The sequence below is a fragment of the Diuraphis noxia genome, unplaced genomic scaffold (assembly GCF_037042655.1).
Source record: "Diuraphis noxia isolate RWA-SAM2 unplaced genomic scaffold, SU_Dnox_SAM2 contig0002, whole genome shotgun sequence".
Lineage (NCBI taxonomy): Eukaryota > Metazoa > Arthropoda > Insecta > Hemiptera > Aphididae > Diuraphis > Diuraphis noxia.
Genome location: NW_028301712.1, coordinates 35,189,090 through 35,214,523, shown reverse-complemented (window position 1 = coordinate 35,214,523; position 25,434 = coordinate 35,189,090). Strand labels below are relative to the sequence as shown.

The 25,434-nt window shown below is 27.9% G+C and overlaps 2 protein-coding genes across 3 annotated transcripts; one reads left to right on the top strand and one right to left on the bottom strand.

Moving 5' to 3' along the window:
* Positions 1 to 269: 269 nt before the first annotated feature.
* On the top strand, positions 270 to 17,423 carry LOC107168288 (BTB/POZ domain-containing protein KCTD3). Of its 2 annotated transcripts, none has more exons than XM_015517644.2 (13): positions 270 to 360; positions 517 to 623; positions 1,065 to 1,378; positions 1,541 to 1,685; positions 1,801 to 2,112; positions 3,127 to 3,323; positions 3,387 to 3,590; positions 3,686 to 3,802; positions 8,895 to 9,034; positions 9,103 to 9,289; positions 9,386 to 9,482; positions 14,895 to 15,073; positions 15,822 to 17,423. In XM_015517644.2, exons 2-13 carry the CDS (start codon positions 571 to 573, stop codon positions 16,034 to 16,036), a joined length of 2,160 nt encoding a protein of 719 aa, XP_015373130.1. In that variant the 5' UTR covers positions 270 to 360; positions 517 to 570; the 3' UTR covers positions 16,037 to 17,423. The 2 variants fall into 2 exon arrangements, with proteins under 2 accessions (XP_015373130.1, XP_015373129.1); XM_015517643.2 differs by having other exon boundaries at positions 283 to 439.
* A 3,699-nt stretch (positions 17,424 to 21,122) lies between these two features.
* On the bottom strand, positions 21,123 to 24,677 carry LOC149058380 (uncharacterized). Its single transcript, XM_089219000.1, has 3 exons — positions 24,518 to 24,677; positions 24,269 to 24,380; positions 21,123 to 21,410 (listed from the first exon to the last, which is right to left on the bottom strand). The coding sequence occupies exons 1-3, from the start codon at positions 24,629 to 24,631 to the stop codon at positions 21,289 to 21,291; spliced, it is 348 nt and encodes a 115-aa protein (XP_089075126.1). The 5' UTR covers positions 24,632 to 24,677; the 3' UTR covers positions 21,123 to 21,288.
* Positions 24,678 to 25,434: the final 757 nt, after the last annotated feature.

Sequence of the window (25,434 nt, the reverse complement as noted above, 5' to 3'; positions counted from 1 at the left end):
TCTATATTCTATATAAAACTTTACTTATACTTATACTACTAACCGGACATTGATTTGTAAGAACGGCCCTTAATCTGTGATAATTCTATGATAGATCTAAGGTTGATACCACGGATATAGATATACGGATATAGTATCTATTCTTTATCCGTGGTTGATACAATATAGGTTGATATCAGCTACAACCACGGTTTAAGATATATATATATATATATATCTTAAACCGTGGCTACAACCATGTTGGTCTGTGATAACGTGATATACTGATATGAAGATAATATGAAGATAGCACTAAACTTATGTCAACATTGTCAACAGAAACAGTAATTAACATTTAACATTATACAATATTCTTTAATAGTAAGTAGGTATTGTATTGTTACTATGGTCCAATGGCTTACAAAATTATTTTAGTATTCAAACGTGCCACGTAAACAATGTACATTTAATTATTTGTTATAACACAAGTAGAATGCAATTAAACAATAATCCGTTCTGATTTTTAAACTTGTTTAGTATACAGCAATCAAATACTCTCGTCAACTGCAAGATTTAGAAGGCTGATGAACCATGTTACCTCCACACAATGGTGAAATAATGCATCTTAATGTTGGTGGTACTAGGTAAAGAATAATGTATAAGATTAATACATTGATGATGATTTAAATTATTGCCTATACTACCTGCATTGTAATATAAATAATACTTTAGGATATTATGTATACTTAACTTAAACAATAAATACATTTTCTAGCTTACTCAGTGATAGATGCATTAAAACATTATACAATTGTTACATTACCATTCAATTTTATTATTATTTAAAAACCTAATTCAATTCATCTTCCCATTATATTTTAAATCTTTATTTCCTCCTTGAACTCTTTTCCTTTTTTTCCCCATGTTATTAATGAGACTAATGTGACAATTTCACATTCAAAATCCCTACTTATTAATGGAATATTTCTTATGTTAACCATTAATAATATCCCAATAAACATGTTAGAAATTAATTTAAACTTAAAAACAATTATGATACTTAATTCAAAAATATCTGTCTCTAGGTTCTCAACATCTCGACAAACATTAACGTGGGTACCAGATTCTTTTTTTACTGCTCTTTTAAGTGGCCGTATTTCTAGTCTACGGGATGATACAGGTGCTATATTCATAGATCGTGATCCAAAAGTTTTTGCCATAATTTTGAACTACTTACGAACACATGACATAGATTTGTCTGGTACTGATATTAGAACATTACGCCATGAAGCGGAATTTTATGGTATTATGCCTCTAGTCAAACGCCTCATTCTGTGTGAAGATCTAGAGCAATCGTCATGTGGGGACATTCTGTTTTATAGCATGTTACCAGCTCCAAGTAAATACAAATTTCAATATAATTAAATACATTTTTTTAAAGTGTTAAGAATATTATATTGTATTAAATTTTACGATTTAGTATTCTATTTTATTACCAATATCTTCTTTTAATTAGTTTAATTTAAAAAAAAAAAAATGTTTTTCTGAATAATATTCTTAGATCCTCCTATGCAAGAGTCCGAAATAAGTAGTAATGCAACTAAAGTAGATGATCAAACAAGACCTGGTTCAATAGTCCGTGTCCCTGAACCAGCTCCACCACCAAATTCACCATCATCAATACCTCATACTCATGGTTATCAAAGGTTGGTAAATAAATATATAATATTCTATAAAAACTAGTATCTACAATTCAATATTTCATAAAGTATTAGTTCTAAGATAAAAGATTGGCTTATAAATGGCAAAACATTTTTCTAGTCGTTGTCATTCACGAAACTCATCTTTAGACATTTCTCGAGTTACTGTAAATGGCCGTGGATCAGTCATTAATGGACGTGGCAACGGTAATAGTGGACACTCACGAGCAGCTTCTCTTGGTAACCATGTACCCAATCACCATTCCAGAAACTCATCAGCTGATCTCAATAAGTATATTAGAAATGATGCATTAAACTTGGTTTTTGGTTATAATCAAGGTTCTAACTGGGCTGATCCATTGCGTGTTCAAATCATCAAAGCTCACCATAATTGGATTGTAGTCGCTTATGCTCATTTTATTGTTTGTTACAGGTAAATAAAAACTTTTGTGTTTAGGAAAATTATGTAGTGGATTTATAGCTCTTATAAATGGTTTAAAAATCAAAACCTTTGATATGCATTAAAATTCTCATAATTAATAATTAATTGATAATTATGCTCTAAAAATGTAAATTTTAACCAAAATTAAAAGAAAATAATTATACTATTATTTCTTCAATATGAGCCGGTCAACGATTAATTTCGATTGATCTACTTAACACACATTTTTTCCCTAATTTTATTGTTATTAGTTTAATATGAGTATAAAAGGTATTTTGCATCCTACTATATTATGGACTGTTAACATAAAAAAAATATACCAATTCACCACATCCAAGATTCACCAATTTTTTCAAATTGTCAATAAAATACAAATGAATATATTAACATTGATATTTAATATTTATATATCATTATAAACATAATTAAACTCTATATTTCAATTATAATATGTTCTTTATTACAAGAAAAATATTGCAAGAAATTTAAACTGCTGAGACAAGTAAATAAATAAATAAGCTCAGCTATATCTTTTATAGTTGATTCAAATCCAAAAGGACATTTGTGTAACCTATCTTTTGTGGTAAATAACTCTTTGCATTCAATTATTATTAACTGTACTTTTTCAGTTGTCAATTATGTACTGTAACTTATTTTATGTTGTATTTTATTTTGTAAATTGGAATCAATTAATTTATTACTAAAACATTGAAATATAGTGCATAGACAAAAATTACTTTTAAATCTTTAAATATGCACTAAAGATTAAAAATATAATTAAAAATTATTTGTATTTTAATTCAAAGCACAATGTAACATATTTTATGTTTACTTAACACCAAAAATAAACAAATACATTAGTTTTGTAATTGAAATTATTAGGTAGTTTTTTTATAACAACCTAATACTTATTCTTGAATGCTTAAACTATTTAGTATATTCCATTTCATCTTAAAATTATTGTTTTTGTAACTTAAAAAATAATATTATTATATAAAATAACAGATTGAAAGATTCAAGTGGTTGGCAACAAGTTTTCACATCGCCGCATATAGACAACTGTATTGAACGAATAGCAATTAATGCTAAAATGAATAGCCAAAATGGTAATTCTGATGGTTCCTCTGTCATGGTTGCTATATCATATGGAAATCAAGTGCGACTTTGGGGAGTATCAGAACAGGGGTCACGAACCAATATAGGTAATATTTATGTTATATTATTTTAAAAATGTATAAATTTTAATTAATAAAAAATATGTTTAGGTACATTCAATTTGAATGTTCGTGTAGAACATTTATTCTTTATTGGTAGCCAACTTGTTGCTTTATCCCCTACTGGTAAAATAGGGGTTTGGCATGCAATGACTCAACATTGGCAAACTCAAGATGTAGTACCAATCGCATCATTTGATACAGCTGGTTCATTTCTTCTACTTGGTTGTAATAATGGATCAATATATTATATTGGTAAGAACTATATAAAAATTATATGATTTCAGTACAAGTCATAAAAAGAACACTTACAGTTCATACATTCATTAAAATAAGAATACTTTTTCTAGATATGCAAAAATTTCCATTGCGAATGAAAGACAACGATTTACTAGTAACTGAGCTCTACAGAGATACATCAAATGATCCAATCACTGCTATTTCCGTTTATTTGACTCCTAAAACAAGTAAGTTCTTATGAATAATAAATTACAATATCTCTAAGAATACTCGGAGATTGTCATAAAAATCAGTTGAGAACTTTTTAAGTATATAAACAATAGACAAACAGGTTTTAAAATGTAATTTTTTACTTAATGCAATGGGATATCTAGGAGGAGGAAATTGTTGTGAGCGATATATCTCCCTGACCATTTGTTTAGTCAGTTAAGAGTACGTAAAAGTGGTATTTGTTGTCTCTGTTTTACCAGTGCGTAATATTGTAAATTTACGCTCAGCCATTGGCGCAAATCACCAAAAAAACATTAGGGGGGCTTAAGCATCAACAATTTTTGAGGAAACAGACCAAACTCGTGAGGGGCTTCGCCCCTCACACACCCCAATAGTACTATGCAATATATTATATAAATAAAAATATAAAATAAAAATCAAACAAACACAACTAAACATTTTATTATTATTATTATTTATTTATTAAAAATGTAAAGGCAATGTGCGCTTATTTTCAGCAAACTTATTTAAAATTATGTCTTTATCAATGACTAAATCGCTCTCAATAAGAATTATCGATAAGTCAGATAGTCTTTCCTGACCAATCGTGGTACGTGTCCAAGATTTCACAATTATTATGATATTATATAATATGTTTTATACGTCATTGCAGTTTAATATATCCAGACGTAAACTCGACATATTATATTATAAATAATTAAATAAATATAAAACTGTTTTTGAATTTTTAATAAATGTAATTATTTTGAAAATGTGATGGTAATAGTACTATAAGTTATAATCACGGGATTCAGGGTGCTAGCATTAAAATTCAGGGTGCTAAGCACCCTTAGCACCCCTGCGATTTGCGCCTATGCGCTCAGCAGAACATTTGTAGCTCCTTTAATTTAAAAATTATAGTGAATCGACCTTTTATGAAAGTGTGTGGTAAGTACATTATCTATGTTTGTATTTATGTTTATATTTATGATAATTCAATTTTTAATTAATTATGAGCATTTTTAATGTACTGTATATTATATGCTCATCACTTGCTTAAAAATTGAATTATCGTAAAAAACCAACGTACAAACACAGATAATGTTCTTACCATCAAGTTTCATAATAGGTCGATTCACTGTAATTTTTAAACTAAAGGAGCTACAAATGTTCTGCTGAGCGTAAATTTGCTATATTACGCACTGGTAAAACGGAGACAACAAATACCCCTGTTACATTCTCTTAATTATTGTTGGTTCAAGAGATGAAAAAAAATATCCTAGTTATGCCTCTGAATCAAGTCTATGTAAATGCAATGATTTGATGCATGCATTCATCTAATTTAGTCAAGTAACCAATGGCAATCATTTAAACTAGAAAGGTTATTTCCATCATGAATATCAAAAACCTAGTGTGAATTTGTGAACTCTCTTTAAAATATAAATTTTTGAAAAAAAAAAATAATTTCAATATGCTCCTAAAAGTGGTCAGTTAATCAGTCAAGGCGTGTTCAATTATGTGTAGATTGAATTATTTTTTTTAACTCATCATGTATATAAAATATAGATACTTCAAAAGTTTCAAAAAGGTACTCTCTTATAAAAATTTTAAATTGTTATTCTTCATTTAAATATGTAATTTTGTAAAATTTTAACTTAAAATATCTATAAAACAAACTGTATTTAGGTACATATTTTTATATTTTTTTAGGGTACAGTATGAGAAACCGTGTTATACATTTTCAATTTTTACCTATTAAATTAAATATTTAATAAACTTATAACTACAAAATAGTTATAAAAATTTGTAATTTTGTTGATTTTCATCACTATTCCAACTCTAAACGCTAATAAAAATATATTGTGAATATACTATCAATAATTTTTAGTAACCTAACTATAGGTTTCTTTGTTTTCCAATAGCTTACTTTTTTTGTGCATATACTTTTGTGACCATGTTTTGAAAATTTTTTTAAATGTTCATCAAAACTTTGTAGATGTAATAAATAATAAATTATATTTGTAATTTATCAGCCTATAATACTTATATTAACTATTAATAATCTTTCCTAATAATAAAAAATAACTATTAATAATGTAACAACTAAACATTTTTATAGTATAATATGGCTCCTCCTAAAAATATCCCATGCATCAAAATATCCCTCGTTCAAAATATCCCCCGTTAAAAATATCCCCGTTACAAATATCCTACGTTGAAAATATCCCTGTTACAAATATCCCAATTCAAAATATCTCTAGTAGTATTATCCCTTAATTTATAACAATATACATAAAAAAAGATTTTTAAACTTTAAACTTTTTTTAACTTCTCATCAATTAGGTTATAGTTATATTAACATACATATTATTTGTAAATCATAGTGTATAATGAATAAAAGTAGAATTCAATATAATAGTCATTTATGATTATCTCATTTTCGATATCTATATATTAAGCCGCGTAATCAGATACTATTAGAACTTGTAATAGGAATACCTGTATTTTGTTGAAATAATAAAAATGATAAAAGTGGTTCTTAATTATGAACATGTTACTGTACTTAACTATTTAAAAGGCATTGCGTGTAATTTTCATTTTAAAAAATCTTTTATATGTATATTTTATTTAAAAAATAATGTTAAAAGTGTTCTGTGTTATATGACTATTACATTGAATTCTACTTATATTCATTATACACTATGATTTACAAATAATATGTATGTTAATATAACTATAACCTAATTTATGAGAAGTTAAAAAAAAAAAAGTTTAAAGTTTAAAAATCTTTTTTTATGTATATTGTTATAAATTAAGGGATAATACTACTGGAGATATTTTGAATATAGGATATTTTTAATTGGGATATTTGTAACGGGGATATTTTCAACGTAGGATATTTGTAACGGGGATATTTTGTAACAGGGATATTTTTAATGGGGGATATTTTGAACGAGGGATATTTTGATGCATGGGATATTTTGAGGATGCACCGTATAATATGATTTATATTATATCTCCCTAAAAGTACCAACGACCCTGGACCATTCTATAATTTATTTTATAACATTTGCCAGCCAAAAGGCGAATAGGATCCTGCTACCAGCAACTTTAACAACACATTTTCGTATTAATGACATTTTTCCTGAGTACAATATTTTTAGCTAGTTTTCCTGGACACTGTTAAGTCATTCCAAGATTTTGTTGTACTTAATTTTTACCTTTGCAGCTTTTTTTAAGTTTATACTTCCAACAATAGAACTTTATAAATGAATTTTGCTAACATAGAGTTAGGTCAGGTGCCAACTGTTGGCGGCATAAACTTAAAAAAGAGCTTTACTATTTAAAATAATGTTGGAGTTCTTATTTGGAGTTTTAATCCGGCAATGTCAAATCATGTTTACATCAAAAAAATTGCAAATATTCCCACTATGCCACAGCGTATTTTCAAGATCATTATTGTAGCGCCACGGAAAAGTTAATAATATAAATCCAAATTAATTTACGGCAGCCCGCGGCCGTATGGCCTCCTACAATGATATAGTGCAGAGCCGGCGGTATAAAAATTATCAATACCTAATTATTTTTATACGGATGCCGGCGGCTGCATGGCAGTCAATGTGTTAAAAGAAAGTTAATATTTATTTGTTTTCCTTCAATATTCAATGATAAATATTTGCTAATATCTTAATGTATTGAATTAAGTGATGGAAGTAGCATATTTATTACATGATGGTCTTACAAATTTTAACTAATTTTGGTCTATAAGCTTGATATATTTACCTGGAATAATTAGATTTCAATCTTGAAAAATATTTGAAATTGTTAGCCTATATTCAGTTATTGTGTGAAAAATGTATTTGATATTCCAATTCAAATTGCCTTGAAATCCTATTTTGATTTATTTAATTCCTCAAGTTTTAAGTGTTTACTTCTCCTGTTTTTTTTAATGTAAATGAAACAAATATTTATCAAAACTTGAATTCTTCGATAATCTAGAAAACATTTTTTAAACTCAAAATATGTACAAAATTAAAATATGATCATTTATTGATCATTCTAAATTTCAAAATAGGCTTGAATTTTAACGGACTTTTAGATCAAAAATGGTTTAAGTTTACTTATTTTTTTATAAGCAAAATATTTTTTTTAAATTGAATTATGTTATGTGTATATTGGTGTTTAAAATGTGGACACTGGACAATACTGAAGACATTCATACAATTTATATAATTTAAAACACTGTATGACATTACTCAACCATATGTATTAAAGCAATTTTCTATCAAATACCCTTCGAATAGAAAAGGCATAACCCTACATTTTTTGTGTAGCTACAAACTTTTAGTCCACATGATTGGATAAATCCATGGACGGGTATTTTGGAATTGATCATCAACAACTGATGGCCCAATCTATTTGAACAATTCAATATGTAATGATTATTATTTTACTCAACCAGAAAACATAATTTAGCATGTAAACATTTTTCAAATAATAATTTTATACTAGATAGTAATATAGTATTATTGTATAACACTTAAGCTATTTTAATAACTTACTTGAAAAGTAGTGCCAGCATTTTAGTCCCTGCCATTCTCATTACTCTCACAGGAAAATTTAACGTACAAAAAAAAATGTATTGCTCGGTTATTATGGATTGTGAATATGTGTTGTTTCATAGGCTAAGCATCCATAACTAATGATAATGTAGAACTCTATATCATGAACTTTAAATGAACAATAAACTGATTGGTCTTCTTAATTTCAGTGTGTGTGACCACAGTACTCTTTAATTTATAAAAACTCACTTTGCAGACATAATTTAATGATGTAAAATTATATTGCTCATTCCATAATTAAACTTTATATTTATATGTATTTAGTTTATCATAACGAATTATGTACATAATTCCAATATATCCATAACATATTATTAGAATTATCATTATTATGTAGTTTTAGTCAAGATTTCAATAGTTTCAAAAACTACACTTTTTTATAAGACTTATATTTCCAACAGTCCATTTATATATATTTTATGAATTATTATTGCTTATAAGGCAACTACATAAGTGCATAATTTAATGTAATTATAATTTGTTGTAGGTGTCAGTGGTAATTGGATTGAAATAGCATATGGTACAAGTTCAGGTACAGTGCGTGTGATCGTTCAACATCCAGAAACTGTAGGACACGGTCCTCAATTATTTCAGACATTCACCGTACACCAAAGTTCTGTTACCAAAGTTTGTGTTTTAATACTGATTTAAGTTGTTATGTTTTTTGTTTATTTTTATCTGTTATTTTCTTATAGGTTACGCTGTCAGAGAAATTTCTCGTATCTGTTTGCAGTGAATACAATCATGTGAGGACATGGAGTGTAACTAGATTTAGAGGCATGATTTCAACACAACCTGGTTCTACTCCAGTTGCTTCATTCAAGATACTATCGCTTGAAGAAGTTGAGCCGTGCATTAGCTACTGTGCTGGAAATGATTGTGGTTAATAACTTTTTATATGTTAGACTATATATCCTTACAGAATAATTTAATATTTTAGTTAATTTATGTATCATATTTTTCTGAAAATTAATATAGGACCATATGGTGAGCAAGATGACGAACAAGTATTTGTTCAAAAAGTCATGCCCGAAACTTCTGAACTTTTTGTTCGGCTTGCATCCAACGGTAAAAGGTAATATGTGTATAATTTAAAGTAATTATATATATTAGATTACCATAATTTAGCTTAATAAGATAAGGCCCAAGAAGTACATAAAAAGAGAGTAACCTATGTGATAAATCACTGGGAAGATTATTCAATAATGTCACATGATATTGATGGAAATAATTATTGTTTTTCTGCTGACTACTTTAATAACATGTTAAAATTTAATACTTATGGAGGTTTATGTGAACTGGTGGTAGCCGGAAATTATTATTGGAATTTATTGAGGTGTACCTCAATGGTAAACTGTGTGAAAAATTTGGTTCAGAAAGGAACCCCGTAAAGAGATTTCGTTTTAGTTCTATGCAAAATCTATCTAATGGAAATTTTGATATTTATTTACCATATGAAATGAATTGACTATATCTGTATCTGATGATTGTGATAACATACCCAGCTCTCTGAAGCTCACTAAAAAACGACGGAAGAGATTTACAAATAATATCAGAAAAAACAGCTTATTCAATCTGCTGCTAAATATCAGCTGAAACATCAAGAAGTTCATAAATTAGCAGCAGCCAAGTATATATATATATAAAATAGAAGTAAATAGTGTACAAGTTAATAGATATGAACAAAATAATCCAGGAGGACGATCAGAAAGGCGAATCCTTCCATGGAAAATAAAAGCTTTTTCCGGCATGAAATTTGAATCGGAAATGGATTATGATAAATAGATTATATTATGAGTCATAAATGCGTATACTGCGATGCTTTTAAATTCAAAGAAGTGGCGCCTGGAATGTGTTGTAGAACTGGTAAAGTACAACTTCCGATTTTTTTTACCTATTCCTGAACCTCTTTATTAGTTTGATTATGGGGTTCCATCCTGATCACAAATATTTCATGGATCGTATTAGAAAATATAATAACTGCTTTCAAATTACATCTCTTGAAGCAAAACAAATTATCGAAGATGGATTTAAGCCCACATTCAAAGTGAAAAGTCAGGTGTATCATTTAATTGGCAGTTTGTAAGCTTTACCTCAACAGAACCCTCAATTTCTACAGATTTATTTCGTTGGAGATGATGAGAGAGAAACACGCTTGAAATGTAGCAATTTTGCTGATGTAAAGCAAAGCCTGGTAAAACAATTACAAGCAATATTGCACCATTATAACCCATACATAAAGGACTTTTAAATCACATTTGAAAGAGTACCTCAAAATAGTAAAAACTTTGAAATTATAATACACACTGTTAGAAAACCCGAAAATGCTCACAGAGGACGTTATAATGCACCAACAGCAAGTGAAGTATCATTGGTCATAGTTGGCTAACAATTCGAAAAACGATATATTGTGTTACAAAGTCATGATAACAAATTGCAATATATTAGTGAATTAATACTCTGCAGTACCCGTTACTTTTCTGTCATGGTGAGGATCGTTATTCCATTAATATCTCTCGGATTGATCCAAAAACTAAAGTACCACTTCAGAAAACAGTTTCTGCATTGCAATTTTTATTCTTACCACATCATGATTAGATAAATGGAAATCAACCATTTACTGTTCTGTATATCACTTATGTAGTTGATGCGTACGTTAAAATTGAAACAGAGTGGTTAAATGTTATTAGAAACAATCAAATGCAACTCGGAGCTGATAATTAAATAGGTACATCTTAGAGATGCTATTGGGAGACAAGATAACGGTCTTGCCCATCTTGGTCAGATGGTAGTGCTTCCGTCATCTTTTACTAGCTAACCGTGGTATATGCATGAAAAAACTCAGGATGCAATGACATACTCGTATGTTTGTCATTATAGTCGTCCTGATGTATTCATAACTTTTACATGTAATCCTCGACGGAAAGAAGTTTCAATTGCGTTACTATTTGAAACAAAAGTCCTAATCGTCATGAAATTATAGCTAGGATATTTCATTTAAAAGTTAAGACGTTAATGAAATTGTTTACAAAAGGGAATTTGTTTGTGGAAGTGCAATGTTTTATTTATTCGGTCGAATGCCAAAAACGTGGTTTGCCACACATACATATTTTGTTATGGCTAAAACAGCGGATTTCTCCAAATGAATTAGATTGTATCATTAGTTCGGAAATACCTGATCCTGAAAATGATTCTCTCTTTTACGATATTATCAAATCCAATATGATCCATGGGCCTTGCGGTAATGCAAACAATGGATCACCATGTATGGAGTCAGGTAGCTGTAGCAAGAAGTATCCTAACCTTTCATTCAAGAAGCACAGACAGGAGACGATGGATATCCAAAGTATAGGCGAAGAGCTCCAGAAAATGGTGGTTTTAATGTTGAAATAAATGGTAAGAAAATTGATAATCATTGGGTAGTGCCGTATAACCCAGTGCTTTCACGTACATTCGGTGCTCATATTAATGTAGAGTACTGCAACTCTGTAAAATCTATAAAATACGTTTGTAAATATATTACAAAAGGAAGTGATCAAGCAGCATTTGGTTTTGAAAACGATAATGATGAAGTCAAGCTTTATGAAAGTGGTCGATATATCAGCAGCTCTGAGGCTTCTAGCTTTTCCTATCTACAAGAGATTTCCAACAGTATTCCATCTTTCTATGCAAGAAAACGGCCAGCGTGCTTATTTCAACCTTAATGACTCCAGTCGTTTAACAGACATGATTAACAATCCACCAAAACTACTCTTTTAGTATTTTACGACTATGTTAGGTTAGGTTAGGTTTAGCCTTATACAAGATGATGCACTATCCCCGCTACTGTTTAACTTAGCACTTGAAAAGGCGGTAAGAATGATGCAAAATGCAGAAAGTGGGGTAGCGGTCAATGAACATCGAGTGCAGATTTTAGGTTTTGCGGATGATCTGAAAATCCTTGGTGAATCACTAGAGGATGCTTTAAATCGAACGATGGCTCTCGAAAACGCTGCAGCAAAAGTAGGGTTACAGATTTATGTGGAAAAAAAAAATTCTAGAGATTCTCGACAGCGATCCATCACAAGACATATTTGAGTCAATAGCTTTCGAAAAAGTGGAAGAATTCCAATATTTAGGAGCGCTTCTTAGTACAAAAAATTATTGGTCACGAGAGATAAGTGCAAGGATAGCAAAGGCAGAAAGAGCCTTTTTTGCATTATCAAAATTTTTCAAGTCTAAAGCGTTGTCTAAGAAGACAAAACTAAGACTATACACAGCAATAACAAGGCCTACTCTCACTTATGGGTGTGAAGTATGGACAACAACAAGCGTGACGAAAAGAAGACTTAGAACCTTCGAAAACAAAATATGGAGAAAGATCAGTTCGCGACGCAAGAACAAATGATTTGAGAAGAAAGTTTAATAAGGAATTACAAGAAGAACTGGGCCTAGCACCAGTCACTAGCTACATAAAGGGACAGAGATTACAGTGGTTTGGGCACATAATGAGGAGAAGCAAAGAAGAAACTATAAGGACAGTGATAGAATGAGACCTCGAGGCAGACCAAGGAAAAGATGGCTTGACATAATAGAAGAGGATCTTAAGACTGTGGGAGTTAAAGAATGGAAGGAAATTATACAAGATCGAGAGAAATGGAGGGACATAGTGTTGGCGGCAAAAACTCTAATAGAGTTATAAAAGCCAGTTATGATGATGATGATGAATTGTAGGTAACACAAAAAACTGTACACAGGCAAAGCCGGGTTATTCAGCTAGTATATATAATATATTATTAATGTATTTTTTTGTACCTTTTATTTTATTTATTTAAGTAATTTACAATCTATACAACATCATGTACAATGAGCAAATTTGCTTATTGATCGAGTGCAGGAATTTTTAGGTCTTTGTGAAGATTATTGTTTGTGAAATACCAAGGAGAAGATGTTATTAATCGTAGGCAGATAGATTGAAAAGCTTGAAGCGTGTTGGTATTAGAGGGCTTTGCAGAGCCCCATAACTGGATACCATATGTCCAAGCTGGTCGAATTATTGATTTGTATATAGTAAGTTTATTGGAAAGGGAAAGTTTGGATTTTAAGGGTGGTCTGAGTATATGAAGTCTAAAGTTAACAGTTTTACGTTTAAGTTTTATGTGTGGGCTCCAGGTTAAGCGTTTGTCGAGAATTAGCCGAAGGTATTTAACTTCGTTTTCCTTAGAAATTGTTATGTTGTTTAACGTAACAGGTGGAGAATCGAGATTACGTAATGAAAAAGTTACTTGAATAGATTTAGTTTCGTTTATTTTAATTTTCTATCTGTTTTCCCACGAGCTGATGATATTTAAATGGTTTTGGATCATTTCACTGGCTGTGACGTGGTTTTCGTGGGACGCGGTTATTACCGTGTCATCAGCATATGTGCCTAAAGATGTATAAAATGTCTTGGGTATGTCATGAGTGAAAATCGAGTAAAGGAGTGGAGCGATGTCGCTTCCTTGTAGGATTCCAGCTTTAATAGTGTAACGGGTTGAGTAGGTGTTGTTTAGGCGAACAGTAAAGAAACGATTTGACAGATATGATTTTATCAAGAGGAAAAGAGGGGCGGGTAAGAACTTTTTAAGTTTGTACATTAGTCCGTCGTGCCAAACCCGATCAAAGGCTTGGGAGATGTCAAGGAATACTGCTGTACATAACTGTTTTTTTTCCAGGGAACTGGATATGATATCGACTGTTCTGTGTAATTGGTGTAATGTAGAATGTTTTGATCTGAATCCGAATTGTGTGTGTGGAATTATGTTTTTTGAAGAAGCAAAATTAATGAGTCTTTTTAAAAGAATTTTCTCAAAAATGTTTTAAGTTATTTAAGTTCACTGTAGAACATTTTCTTTTCTTCTTTTGTCGTATATCTCATTTATATTCTGTACCAACTCTGCATATTTTAGAAGCTCCATGTTCATAGGTACATTCTAAATATTTTTATCGTTTGGAAGTTAATATATGCATTGAATAAGTGACTCTTACAAGTCAATAACAATTAACTGTAACTTTTTACATATAGTATTAAAACAGCCATTAAAATATTGACATGAAATTATTTACAAAAAATCCTAATTTTTTAAAAAAAATTTTATTTTACGTAGCGTATTAATATTAGGGGGATTAAATATTGAAAATATAAAAATGTTATTCATACACCATGCAAGATCTTGTTCCTCTCCCATAATATGACCCTGGGGGTAATGTTGAATAATAATACTGTCTAGTGCCCAGTGGTGTAGCTAGGAATTATTCAAAAGAGGTGGGGGTTATCTTTATGCACATCACTAAAATCGTTTAACCTTAAGGCCAAGGAGGGGTTGAACCCCTGACACCCCACGGCTACGCTATTGCTAGTTCCATTGACATCATTATATCTGTGTGTTATTATACTATACCTTTCTGTATCACTATTATGTGTGTATATATTTGTTTGATTTTTAGTATTAGTCTGTTTAAATTTCAGAGTTTGCATAATTCGAGCTGTGGATTGTACAATAATCACTTGCTTTTGTGTGCATGAATGTGAAGGCTCTAGTCGCATGGGATCAAGGCCTCGACGATTTATACTAACTGGACACTGTAATGGAGCTATTCAAATGTGGGATTTGACCACCGCTTTAGATTTAGCTAACAAATGTCTGCGTGAGTACAAAAGTTTAAATATATATAATTAGGGCTTGTAAGTTATTTATTTTTACTTAAATTTTTCCTAGTCTTATTAAATGGTAAGTTTAGTTAACATAAAAATTAAATTCAAGATGACAGGTTTCTAAACCTATGATATAAAATTGAATCTTGCATATATTATTTCAGTATAATCACATAGTTTTTAAATTTAATAAGCATTTAAAATAGAAAAATTTGAATTGTTTTAAATAATTTTTAACACATTGTTATTAGTTTTGTTGTAAATACATGCCAATTTTTTTGCGCAGATCAAAAATAAAATTTGTTGAAAACTTTAGTTAGATTTCATATTTAGTACCAAGAAAAGCATTTTAAATAATAAAATCTGCTCACCAATCAATGAATATTACAGTATACAGTGATCTGAGTTCAAATATAATTTTTAATATATTAACTAATACTGAAATAATTAATAAATTATTATAACTGCATTTTAATATAATATAAATTTTGGTTTGTTTGGATCCAGCAGTCTCTATTGATGAGGATTGATAACATTTGTGACGTCACACTAATCATGCGTATATAAACATATATATATATATATATATATATAACAAAAACATAAACCATTTAATGATTAAAAAATTAGACATTTTTTATTTGTTTTCATTAGCTGATGTAAAAACAATTATAAATTAAATATTAATGCATGTAAAAATATAAATATATTTATTCATAAAATTATTTTGTTTTGTAACAGAACCTATTCCAAATGGAGGTCCAACAGCTGAAGAATTGTTACGTTTGCTTGACCAGTGTGACCTGAGCAACAGTCACTGTTCAACACCTAGTATATCTCCATACCCAGGGACATTAATCACAAAAGGAAACACAGCTAGATTAAAGGCATCCAATGTGGCTTTTCTCAATCAATCTCAACAAACAGACGCATCCACTTCAACATCATCCTTGTAAAATGTTCTTAAGTATACACATTGAAGCACAAATAACAAGTTACAATCATAAATTCAAAAATTAAAATAACTCATGCAAGGTTAAATGCAGATCATTATTTTTAAAATTGAATACTCATGTAGGCATTATAGATAGCAGATGTGTAATAATTACCAGTATTTTAGTTAATTTCATTAAATTTAACTATTCAATTCAAATAAGAACAAAATATATATATTTTAAACACTTCATATGGTTTATATTATATTATAGGCACAAACTCAATTATTTTTTGATTACATGTTAGTTGTATTTCTTTAACGGTAACTATAAATTGAAGATCCTTGTTTTATAAATATTGTGCTACAAAATGCATGAAGTATATATAATTATATATGCAACATAAAATATTTATTTACTTATAATAAATATGGGACCAATTTACCTTTTCAGTAATAAATAATATATGATTCAAATTCTTAATTTTTTTTATATTTAATAATTAATGAAAACTAGTTGTTTTCTCTACACAAAAATAATATATTTCTAAAACATATTAACATTTTGATAAATTTATGCTTATAAATTATCATATTGTTGAATTACATTATCATAATATCATGTAATTTTATTCATATATGCTTGTTGTGGGCTGTTATTTCGATGTTGTAGCATTAACAAACTCAAAACATATAGTATCAATATCCAGTTACTAATCAATTAACAGTGTCAATATACTAATGATAGAAGTGTATTATAATAAAATGGGCAATTAAACAAGCTATTTTTAATCAATCTTTTTTTAAATCTATCATTATTAATTATTATCAATGTGATACTAACAGATTATGTGATACTAATAATTACTATATTATATAAATCTCACCAAACCACCAATTAGATATTGTGAATATTTTTATGCTAATGTTTAAAAATTAAAATGTATATGTAGATTATAAAATAATGATACTCGATTAGTTGAATTTCATACTAAAGTTTAAAGTTGTAATTTAATTCATTGTATTACAGTACTTATGTAAGTTTCATTATTTTTTTATTATTTACAATAAAATATTTTTTATCATTAAAAATGTTGAATTTTACGAATTTTGTTCAAATTTAAATTAAATAATTTAACTATAAGACATTTAAAATTCAACTATAAGTTGAGTAATAATTATGCCTTAAACTAGCCCTTAAATAAACACTGAATACTATCCATTCAAAAATAAATTAGATATATTTTTGAATTTTTCCTCTCTAACTATCAACTAATCTACTGTTTCAAATATCGTTGATATATGAACTATGTGATCCTAAAATCCTTCATATCTATAAGCTTGTTAAGGTGTAAGTGTGTTTGTCTGTAATATTTGCACATTGTACAAATAAAAACAGTTAATTATTACTTATTAGTCATTTTTTCAAACATTATTATAGCTTACTCGTTTATAAAGTTTATTAAATTGTTTATATTTAATATAATTTAACTTATTCACAAAGAAAAGTAATGATTTTTAGCATTGGCGGATAACCGGGGGGGCTTGGGGGGCTTTGCCTCCCCTGATAGCTGCAAAGCCCCCTCTAAAATGTTTGCCATATTATAAAAATATTGTACAGTTCAGTAAAAATATTAAGAAACATTTTTTTAAATATATATTGTACATTTCAGTTAAAAATGTTGAGACAATTTTCATTATATTATATACCTTTACAAGGTGACACCCGTTAGATCACTCTGTATATAAATAATTTAGAACACATACATAGCACTGTTGAATGATGATATGATTTTTGTTAAATTGTTATTGACTATTTGCAACAGTTTATTGAAATCTGAAATGACTGTTGCCAGAAATTTTATAAATAAAATCAACAATGATTAAACTATTGACGATTTGAAAACATCAATAAAAAAAGACATTTTTCCAAATGTCTATAAAATGCTTCAAGTAGCACTTACTTTACCTGTCAGCTCTTCAACTTGCGAGCGGTCTTTTTCGGCTATGCAAAGAATAAAGACGTGGGTGAGAACTTCTATGTATCAAAAACGATTTACAAATCTTTCTATTCTACATATAGAGAAAGATGTAACAAAAAATATGGATACTGAATGTATTTTAAATGAATTTTCTAAATCCTCAAGGATGATGGTTTTAAAATAAAACATTTAAGACAAAATTTAAAAATTGTGTTAAAAATTGTTAATTGTTAAAAATTTTTCGATGGATATCCGCCAATGATTTTTAGTATAACTTATTTAAAATATTTTCTTATCACAGTTATTTCTTAAGTGAATTGAAAATACTGTATGCATATTATTATGTACTAATTGATTGGTAAGGTTAGCAATTACTATTATTTAGATTTAACTAATTATTTCTTAACAGTTTTTCGTGGTTTATATCAGTTCAGTTGTTTATTATACTACACTTATCAATGTATTTTACATATTTATGTGGCCTCACAAGTTGTTATTTAAATTATTTTATTCTATGCATATTCAATATTTGTAAAAATATAGTAAATATTTTTATACTATTTATCATACCATATTACATTATATATATATTTTTATAAGACCTATGTCATGTATAATTATTAATAAATACAATGACAATCAAATCATTATACTTTAAAATATGGATACATTTGCCTTGTTTTCACTTTAAAGCAACTGTAATATTATTTTAGAAAGAATTGTTTTTCATTTTTTTTTTTTATTACAATACTTATAAAGAGTATCCCACGAGGATTTACCCATTGCGACACCTCACAAAATAATGGAGATATTAAAATTCTGGTTTTGTAATAAGACTCATAGGGATAATAACTACAATTATTTCATTTTTTAATGTATTTTAATGTTTTGGTAAAAAATTAAAAAAAAAAATTTTTTTATTTAATTACCTATTTCCAAAATAAATTAAAGATAGCCATTTTATAGAGTTTATTTTTCTGAAAATATTGACACTTCAAAATTTTATTTTCATTAAATTCCTGATTTTTAATATTTTTTCTAGTTTTGAAGAAATAAAATATGATTATAACTAGGCACACTGAAAAAATTCGGCCGGTCAAGCGAGCATGCACACTGAACAACGGGTGACATGTTTCATAATACTACAATATTCAATAATTCATAATTTTTCTCGAAACTAAAAAAAAAAATTAAAAATTAAGAAATTAATAAAAATAAAATTTTCAAACGTCAATATTTCCAGAAAAATATTACTATAGTCAATTTTTTTTGGAAATAAATAAAAAAATATACTTTTAAAGTTTTTATCAACACATTAAAATAAGTTAAAATATGAAATAAATCAGTCAGCAGCTCTTCTACCTATAGACTGGATCTTTAGCTTTTGAATTCATAAAAAGAACTAACAATCATATTTTATCTATGTATGTAAAGATAACTTTATTTTGAGTTGTCGATCATTTTTTAAAATGACTTGTCTACTTCATGCTTAATATTAAATTTCGAGCAGAGTGATGAATATATTGATATGTTTTTCTCTCTACGATCATCTTTTTGTTCAGTAAAAAGCTAAAAAAGCTTCAGCAATGAATATCTACTTAATTGTGAGTTCACTCAAAACTTTTCTATTCAAAATTATTAAATATATTATTATATTGATATACACAGTGCACTTTTTCAAAATAATTAAATTGATTCTAAGCTGTTGCCTGTCGCCTATTTACACCATTCTACAATAAGTTGGTGTTGAATATTGAATCAAAAGTTAATAATTTATAATAATAATTATACATATTATTGATATAATAAATGCAATGTTTTTGTTAAAAATCAATTCAACCTCTGTATAAACAATAGTAAAATAAATTATTATTATAGCAAGATAAATGTAACTCTAAATAAAATATTTAGTGATATCAGTTGACTAAATGGGTATTCGCTCAGAATTATTTTTGTATGCAATCATTTAATTCATATTTAACACATATATTAGTACATTAAAGATTTCAGTACCTAGCGTATTGTCTATAATTAACAAGGTATATTTTGACACCTATTGTACTGCAATATTCTGCCTGAATATTGCAGTACAAAATTGGTTACCTTAAGTCTCCCATTTTTCTAAAAGGCATTTTAGAATGTGTTTATCTTACAATGATGAGTATATTTTTTTGTGTGTACACAATTAGTAGATGAAATAATGTTTTGACTTCAGTAACTTTTCAAATAAGAAAATGAATCTAGTTGGTGCGTTAAACTAGTTAAAAATTGAAAATTTCCTATAGTTTTCAAAAACAAAGGGGTAAACAAAAAAAATTAGTATATTTTCACAAAACTGGTTTTTAACCAAATCAATTAAGTTTTTTATGGTAATTTAAAAGCAAACTATAGATGCTTTGAATTTTTACAAAACGTTAATGTGACCATATTCTATACAAGATAAAATGTTCAAAATATTTTGAAACTATCGTATAGAACAAGTAACAATCAATATTAAAATTATTAGTTAAAGCTGTTAAATAAACTATACCTAGATACCTATTGGCTAATTTTATTATTATATAAATTTAAATTTAAATATACAGATTTTTATGTCAATCTTTTAAAATGAAAGCAAAATGGATCTAAATTTTATTAGTCAGATACCTAATATAGATTTCAAACCCAAGACCACAATTTAGGCTTAAATTGAGTAAGATTTTATATTATTGTCGATATGGAATTGTGAAAAAAATAGTAAATATTTCATATTCATCAAATTCTTAAAACTATTTTTAACTCAATAACCAAATTGGTAATTACTATAAAAATAATTATCAACCGGTAACTTGCATTTAAATCTAAAACAAATAGCCATACATTTATATTATTAACCTTTTTATTAATAATTTGCTTATTAAATAATAGATAGATACTTACCATAATAAATAAGCAACAAAGCAAACATATAGCCATATAGGTATGTATAATAACAATGCATTGTATTATTTATATTACTTCTGTCACAGTTTTATAATAAATATTAGATGTAAATATAATATCAGTTAAAGAATTTAATATTTATTGTAGGTATATGAAACTAATATTTATTAACTTTTCATTTCAACTTACACATAAAAATGCACATTGAATTGTATACCATTTTTATTATAATTATAAACTATTATTATTCAAATTATCAAACATATTTATATGTTTCCAATAACAAGAAAATTATATTACATTAATGAAAAATGTTGTATTTTTATTAATATTTATCTACTTTTTTTAAATTCTAAATATGACATTAAGTCTAATCTATAACATCATCTAAGGTTTTGTCTGCCACATCTTTAGCTCCGTCCATCATTTCTCCCATACCATCTTTCATATTCTCATATCCATCCTTCATTGGCTCGGGCATCGAAGGTAAATCTATTCATTAAAAAATAAATAAGTTGGAAGTTAATATTTAATTATTATCTTATAATCTGTATCACTTGTATTTACATACAGACATACAGTGTATTAACTATTATTTATTGCAATAATTAAATTAAAAGAATTTTCAGGCATTTATTTGGTTCGGGGGTTTTTTATAAACGACAAAAAAAAATTTGTAAGGTTAGGAATGTACCTAGGTACTCTCAGTTTGGGCTCAAGATGGAAATCGAACACAAAACCATTAACTAGTTAATAGGTCTATGCACAATGCACAAAACGGATAGGAAGACGGCTGCAAACGAGTTATGTCCCAATTTCTGAATTGTGTCCCCAGGTTTTTTTTTAAGTTACACGAGTTTGTTCTTGTGATTTTTTTCAGGTTACACGAATTTTGTCTTTAAAATTTTTAGTCCTACAAGTTTCGTACACAAATCATTTAATTAATATTACACATACTCCAAAAATGTAAATGATACAGTTTTTATGAATTCAAATTGTGAATTTTATCTTTTACAGTATATTATGTACAAATATAAATTTAATACGTAATACAGTTGGGACACAGCTCATCGCGTGCCAGAAATTTCATTGGGACACAATTCGTTGAATGCTAAGACCTAGGCAATGATGAATAGATAGGATAGCCAACATTTTATCACGGATAGGACTTTAGTAACTAGTAGACGATGAAGAACAATATTGACACATGGTAGGGAGTGATGGAGGCGATTGTTATAGTTACGGTAAAGGACCTAATCGGCCCGAAATATCTGCGTATTGTAAAATATAAATGATAATGTAGGTAATCTAAACTATGTTTTATGTTAACCTATAGGTAATATTCAGATTTGTATTGAAACGCATTTAATTGTACTTAATTATTGAATCAAGTACCTATTTCCAGAAGATTCCTATTGCATTTTTTTCATAGTTGTGGACCTAAACCTAATCACTATAGGTATTATAAAAATTATAAAATTATAACAATCGGACCAATAGCGCTGAAGTATTTTTAAAAATATTGTGACCGATTAGGTAAAACATATAAGGTACCAAGTGCACCTTAAAATATTCAAGCCGTCTTGATGAGGGTTTGCCCCCCCCCCCACACACACACACACACTTGAATCTAATCTTTTATAAAATTGTTTATTTAACGCCTAAAATAATTTGCAAATTTTCATGATTTTGTTTAATTTTGTAAAAATTTAAATTATCTGAAGTTATAAAAAAAAGTTGTTATCGATCTTCAATATTTTTAAATTGTGATTATAACAACTTATACAGAAGAACAGAAGACTAACAAATAACAATCGTAGATACTTTAAATTTGCTTATATTACTACTTTCTATACACCGTTACATTTTAAAAATATTTTGACTTCTTTTGAGTTATAAATAGACTTTATAATAGATATGAGAAAATTTCAATTTTTAAAAGTTTTTTTTTAATTACTATTGATAAAAAAATTTTTACCTGGTCAAAATACTTTGTAATTTAAAACAAGGTTCCTCATAAGTTGTTGTTAATGGTAATTTAAAAAAATAGTGAGTATATCCAAAATAATTTTTATTAGCGTCTGAAGTTAGAATCTTATCTAAATTCTTCAAAATCATTTAAACTTGCAAATTACCACGAGTTTCAAATTTATAAAATGTTCATTTTTAAAGATAAAAATTGAAAATGTAAACCAAGGTATCTGATTAGTAGTTGTAGTTTATAGTGTCACCAAAAATTCGAAAAAATCATATGTATACAGTTTTTATTATTGCTAAGTTCAAATTTAAACGAAGAAAAATTTATGAGAGATTTATACGAACAAAAAAGAAATGGTTTAGAGGTCTTTCGATTTTAATTTCATTGATTACTTCAATAAAAAGTAAAACCTAAATATGTTATACGAGTAAGCTGATGACAATTGAACCAGATTGCTGACTGCAGCTGACGGTTATTAAATTGTTGTATCATGCATAATCATAAAAATTGTTATTATTAAAAATGTTAACGAGGTTAAGTAAACATGTATGGCGTATGCAGTAAAATAGTATTAAATCTTAGTTAGTAAGTTTTAGCAGATATAGAAAAAAACAAACTAGGTTAAGGTTAAGCAATATAAGATATAAATTATACTAATGATAGTACAAGAAAAATGTGAAGTGAATACTAGTGGTGACGATCGTGTGGCTCGGTCACCACAATAGACACAAATTTTTATTAAAGGCACAGCTGATTTTATTTTTTTGTACATTTATTTGAGTACAACTGTGTGCCTACGTCTAAAGTAATCGGCGTTTACGAAAATATTGTAATTTTAAATTTATCAATATAATATAAGGTTAAGACATGGAGTTGTATATTACAATCAGTTTTTTAATTTAATTTAAGAACTATTCTATATACGTAGTATTATATTTAAAATTTTAAAGTATTTGAGAATATAAATTTAATATTTATGTACCTATGTCAAAATGAATAACAGATTATAAGTATAGATCCTGTGGCTTATTCCAAAAATTTCAAATCATTATGCTACTTATAGTCCCCATAAGCCACAGTCCACAACCATATAATAACCACTATTACCATTTACCAACCACCTCATCAAAAAAACCTAGACCCCGTGTTCGGCGCCACTGAATCAGACATTGCATAATATATATAAATGAGATTGACTTATATAGTTATATCATAAAATTTAGAACATAATTTAAAATTTTATCTCGCATTTGAAGTCATTCAACCTTTTACACTCTGGTTTCATAGTAACTGAATATTGGAATATGACCATATAAATGTCATTGTATATTATAAATAGGACATAAATTATAAATATAGATATTATACTCACACGAGTAGTATTTATCAAACGTATCTTTAATATAGTCAATACTACTAGTAGCTAAATTTGACATTCCATTAATTATTGAATCTTCATCTGGTTCACAATTTCCTCGTTCAATCTAATTCAACGATAAAATATTTTATACAAGTGTATTGACAATATTATTTTTATACCTATTGTATTATAGTAACATTAGAAAGTGGTATAAATTATTTTTTAGTATTATAAGTTATAACAAAAAAAGTTTTATCTTACTTGGTAAAAAATACTGATCAACAACAAAAACGCTAAAACAAATTTCATGATTACTATTGGAATTATTTCTCGGTAAATCTCAAATGAATCTGAGAGTGTCAGTGTGAGTGACATTTAAATTTTATTGTATATATAGGAAAACGAGTATCTGTTTAAGGAATTTTTATTATTCAAAGACATGATCACACTCTACAATACTACACATATATGCATATACCTATATAGTTTCTTAACATAGACTGTATAATAATTTAAATTTGCCTATAGTTATATTATGCTAATTTTAAATCAATAAACAATGTTGTGTACTAATGTAAGATTCATACCTGATTAATTTTACAAGGTATGCAACAATTTAGAAATAAACAAGTCACTATATATTGGTACGTAAGGAACATGTAATTTTACGAATATGCAGAGGCGGATTTATCTTTTTTACGGCTATAGGCACCAAAAATTTGCCGCTCTTATAATAGGTGAAAAAGTTACAATACCCCTCCAAAATACTTACTCTAAATATTTAATATATAGACAATAGTAGTGGACATCCATTTTAATTTTTAGACTATTTTTTTCGCCTGAAGTTATTTAGCCTACTTTGAAAAAAATGTCAATGGTTGTTCACTGAATTTGAATAAAAACCTACAATGATAATTTTTATTAATTATAAACCATCATTCATCAATAATAAATATATAGTATAATCAAAAACTGTTTTCTATATAATTGTTTACTATAACATTTATAGGTAATGACTATAAATTATAATGAACCAAAATAGATTGGTATACTGAATATCATATACGATGTACTATATGTTTGATGTTTTTTAATAAAACACTACAAAATTTGCCGCCCCCCAAATTTTGCCACTTTAGGCAGCTGCCTACATGGCGAAATCCGCCTCTGCGAATATG

Bases quoted from the DNA above. Each gene is read 5' to 3' on its own strand.
- LOC107168288 (XM_015517644.2), top strand. From the start codon at position 571: ATGTTACCTCCACACAATGGTGAAATAATGCATCTTAATGTTGGTGGT. The intron at 1,379-1,540 runs GTAAATACAAAT...TAATATTCTTAG, and splicing joins TAGCATGTTACCAGCTCCAA to ATCCTCCTATGCAAGAGTCC. The intron at 3,591-3,685 runs GTAAGAACTATA...TACTTTTTCTAG, and splicing joins TGGATCAATATATTATATTG to ATATGCAAAAATTTCCATTG.
- LOC149058380 (XM_089219000.1), bottom strand. From the start codon at position 24,631: ATGTCACTCACACTGACACTCTCAGATTCATTTGAGATTTACCGAGAA. The intron at 24,381-24,517 runs GTAAGATAAAAC...TCGTTGAATTAG, and splicing joins TGATCAGTATTTTTTACCAA to ATTGAACGAGGAAATTGTGA. The intron at 21,411-24,268 runs GTGAGTATAATA...TTTAATGAATAG, and splicing joins GTTTGATAAATACTACTCGT to ATTTACCTTCGATGCCCGAG.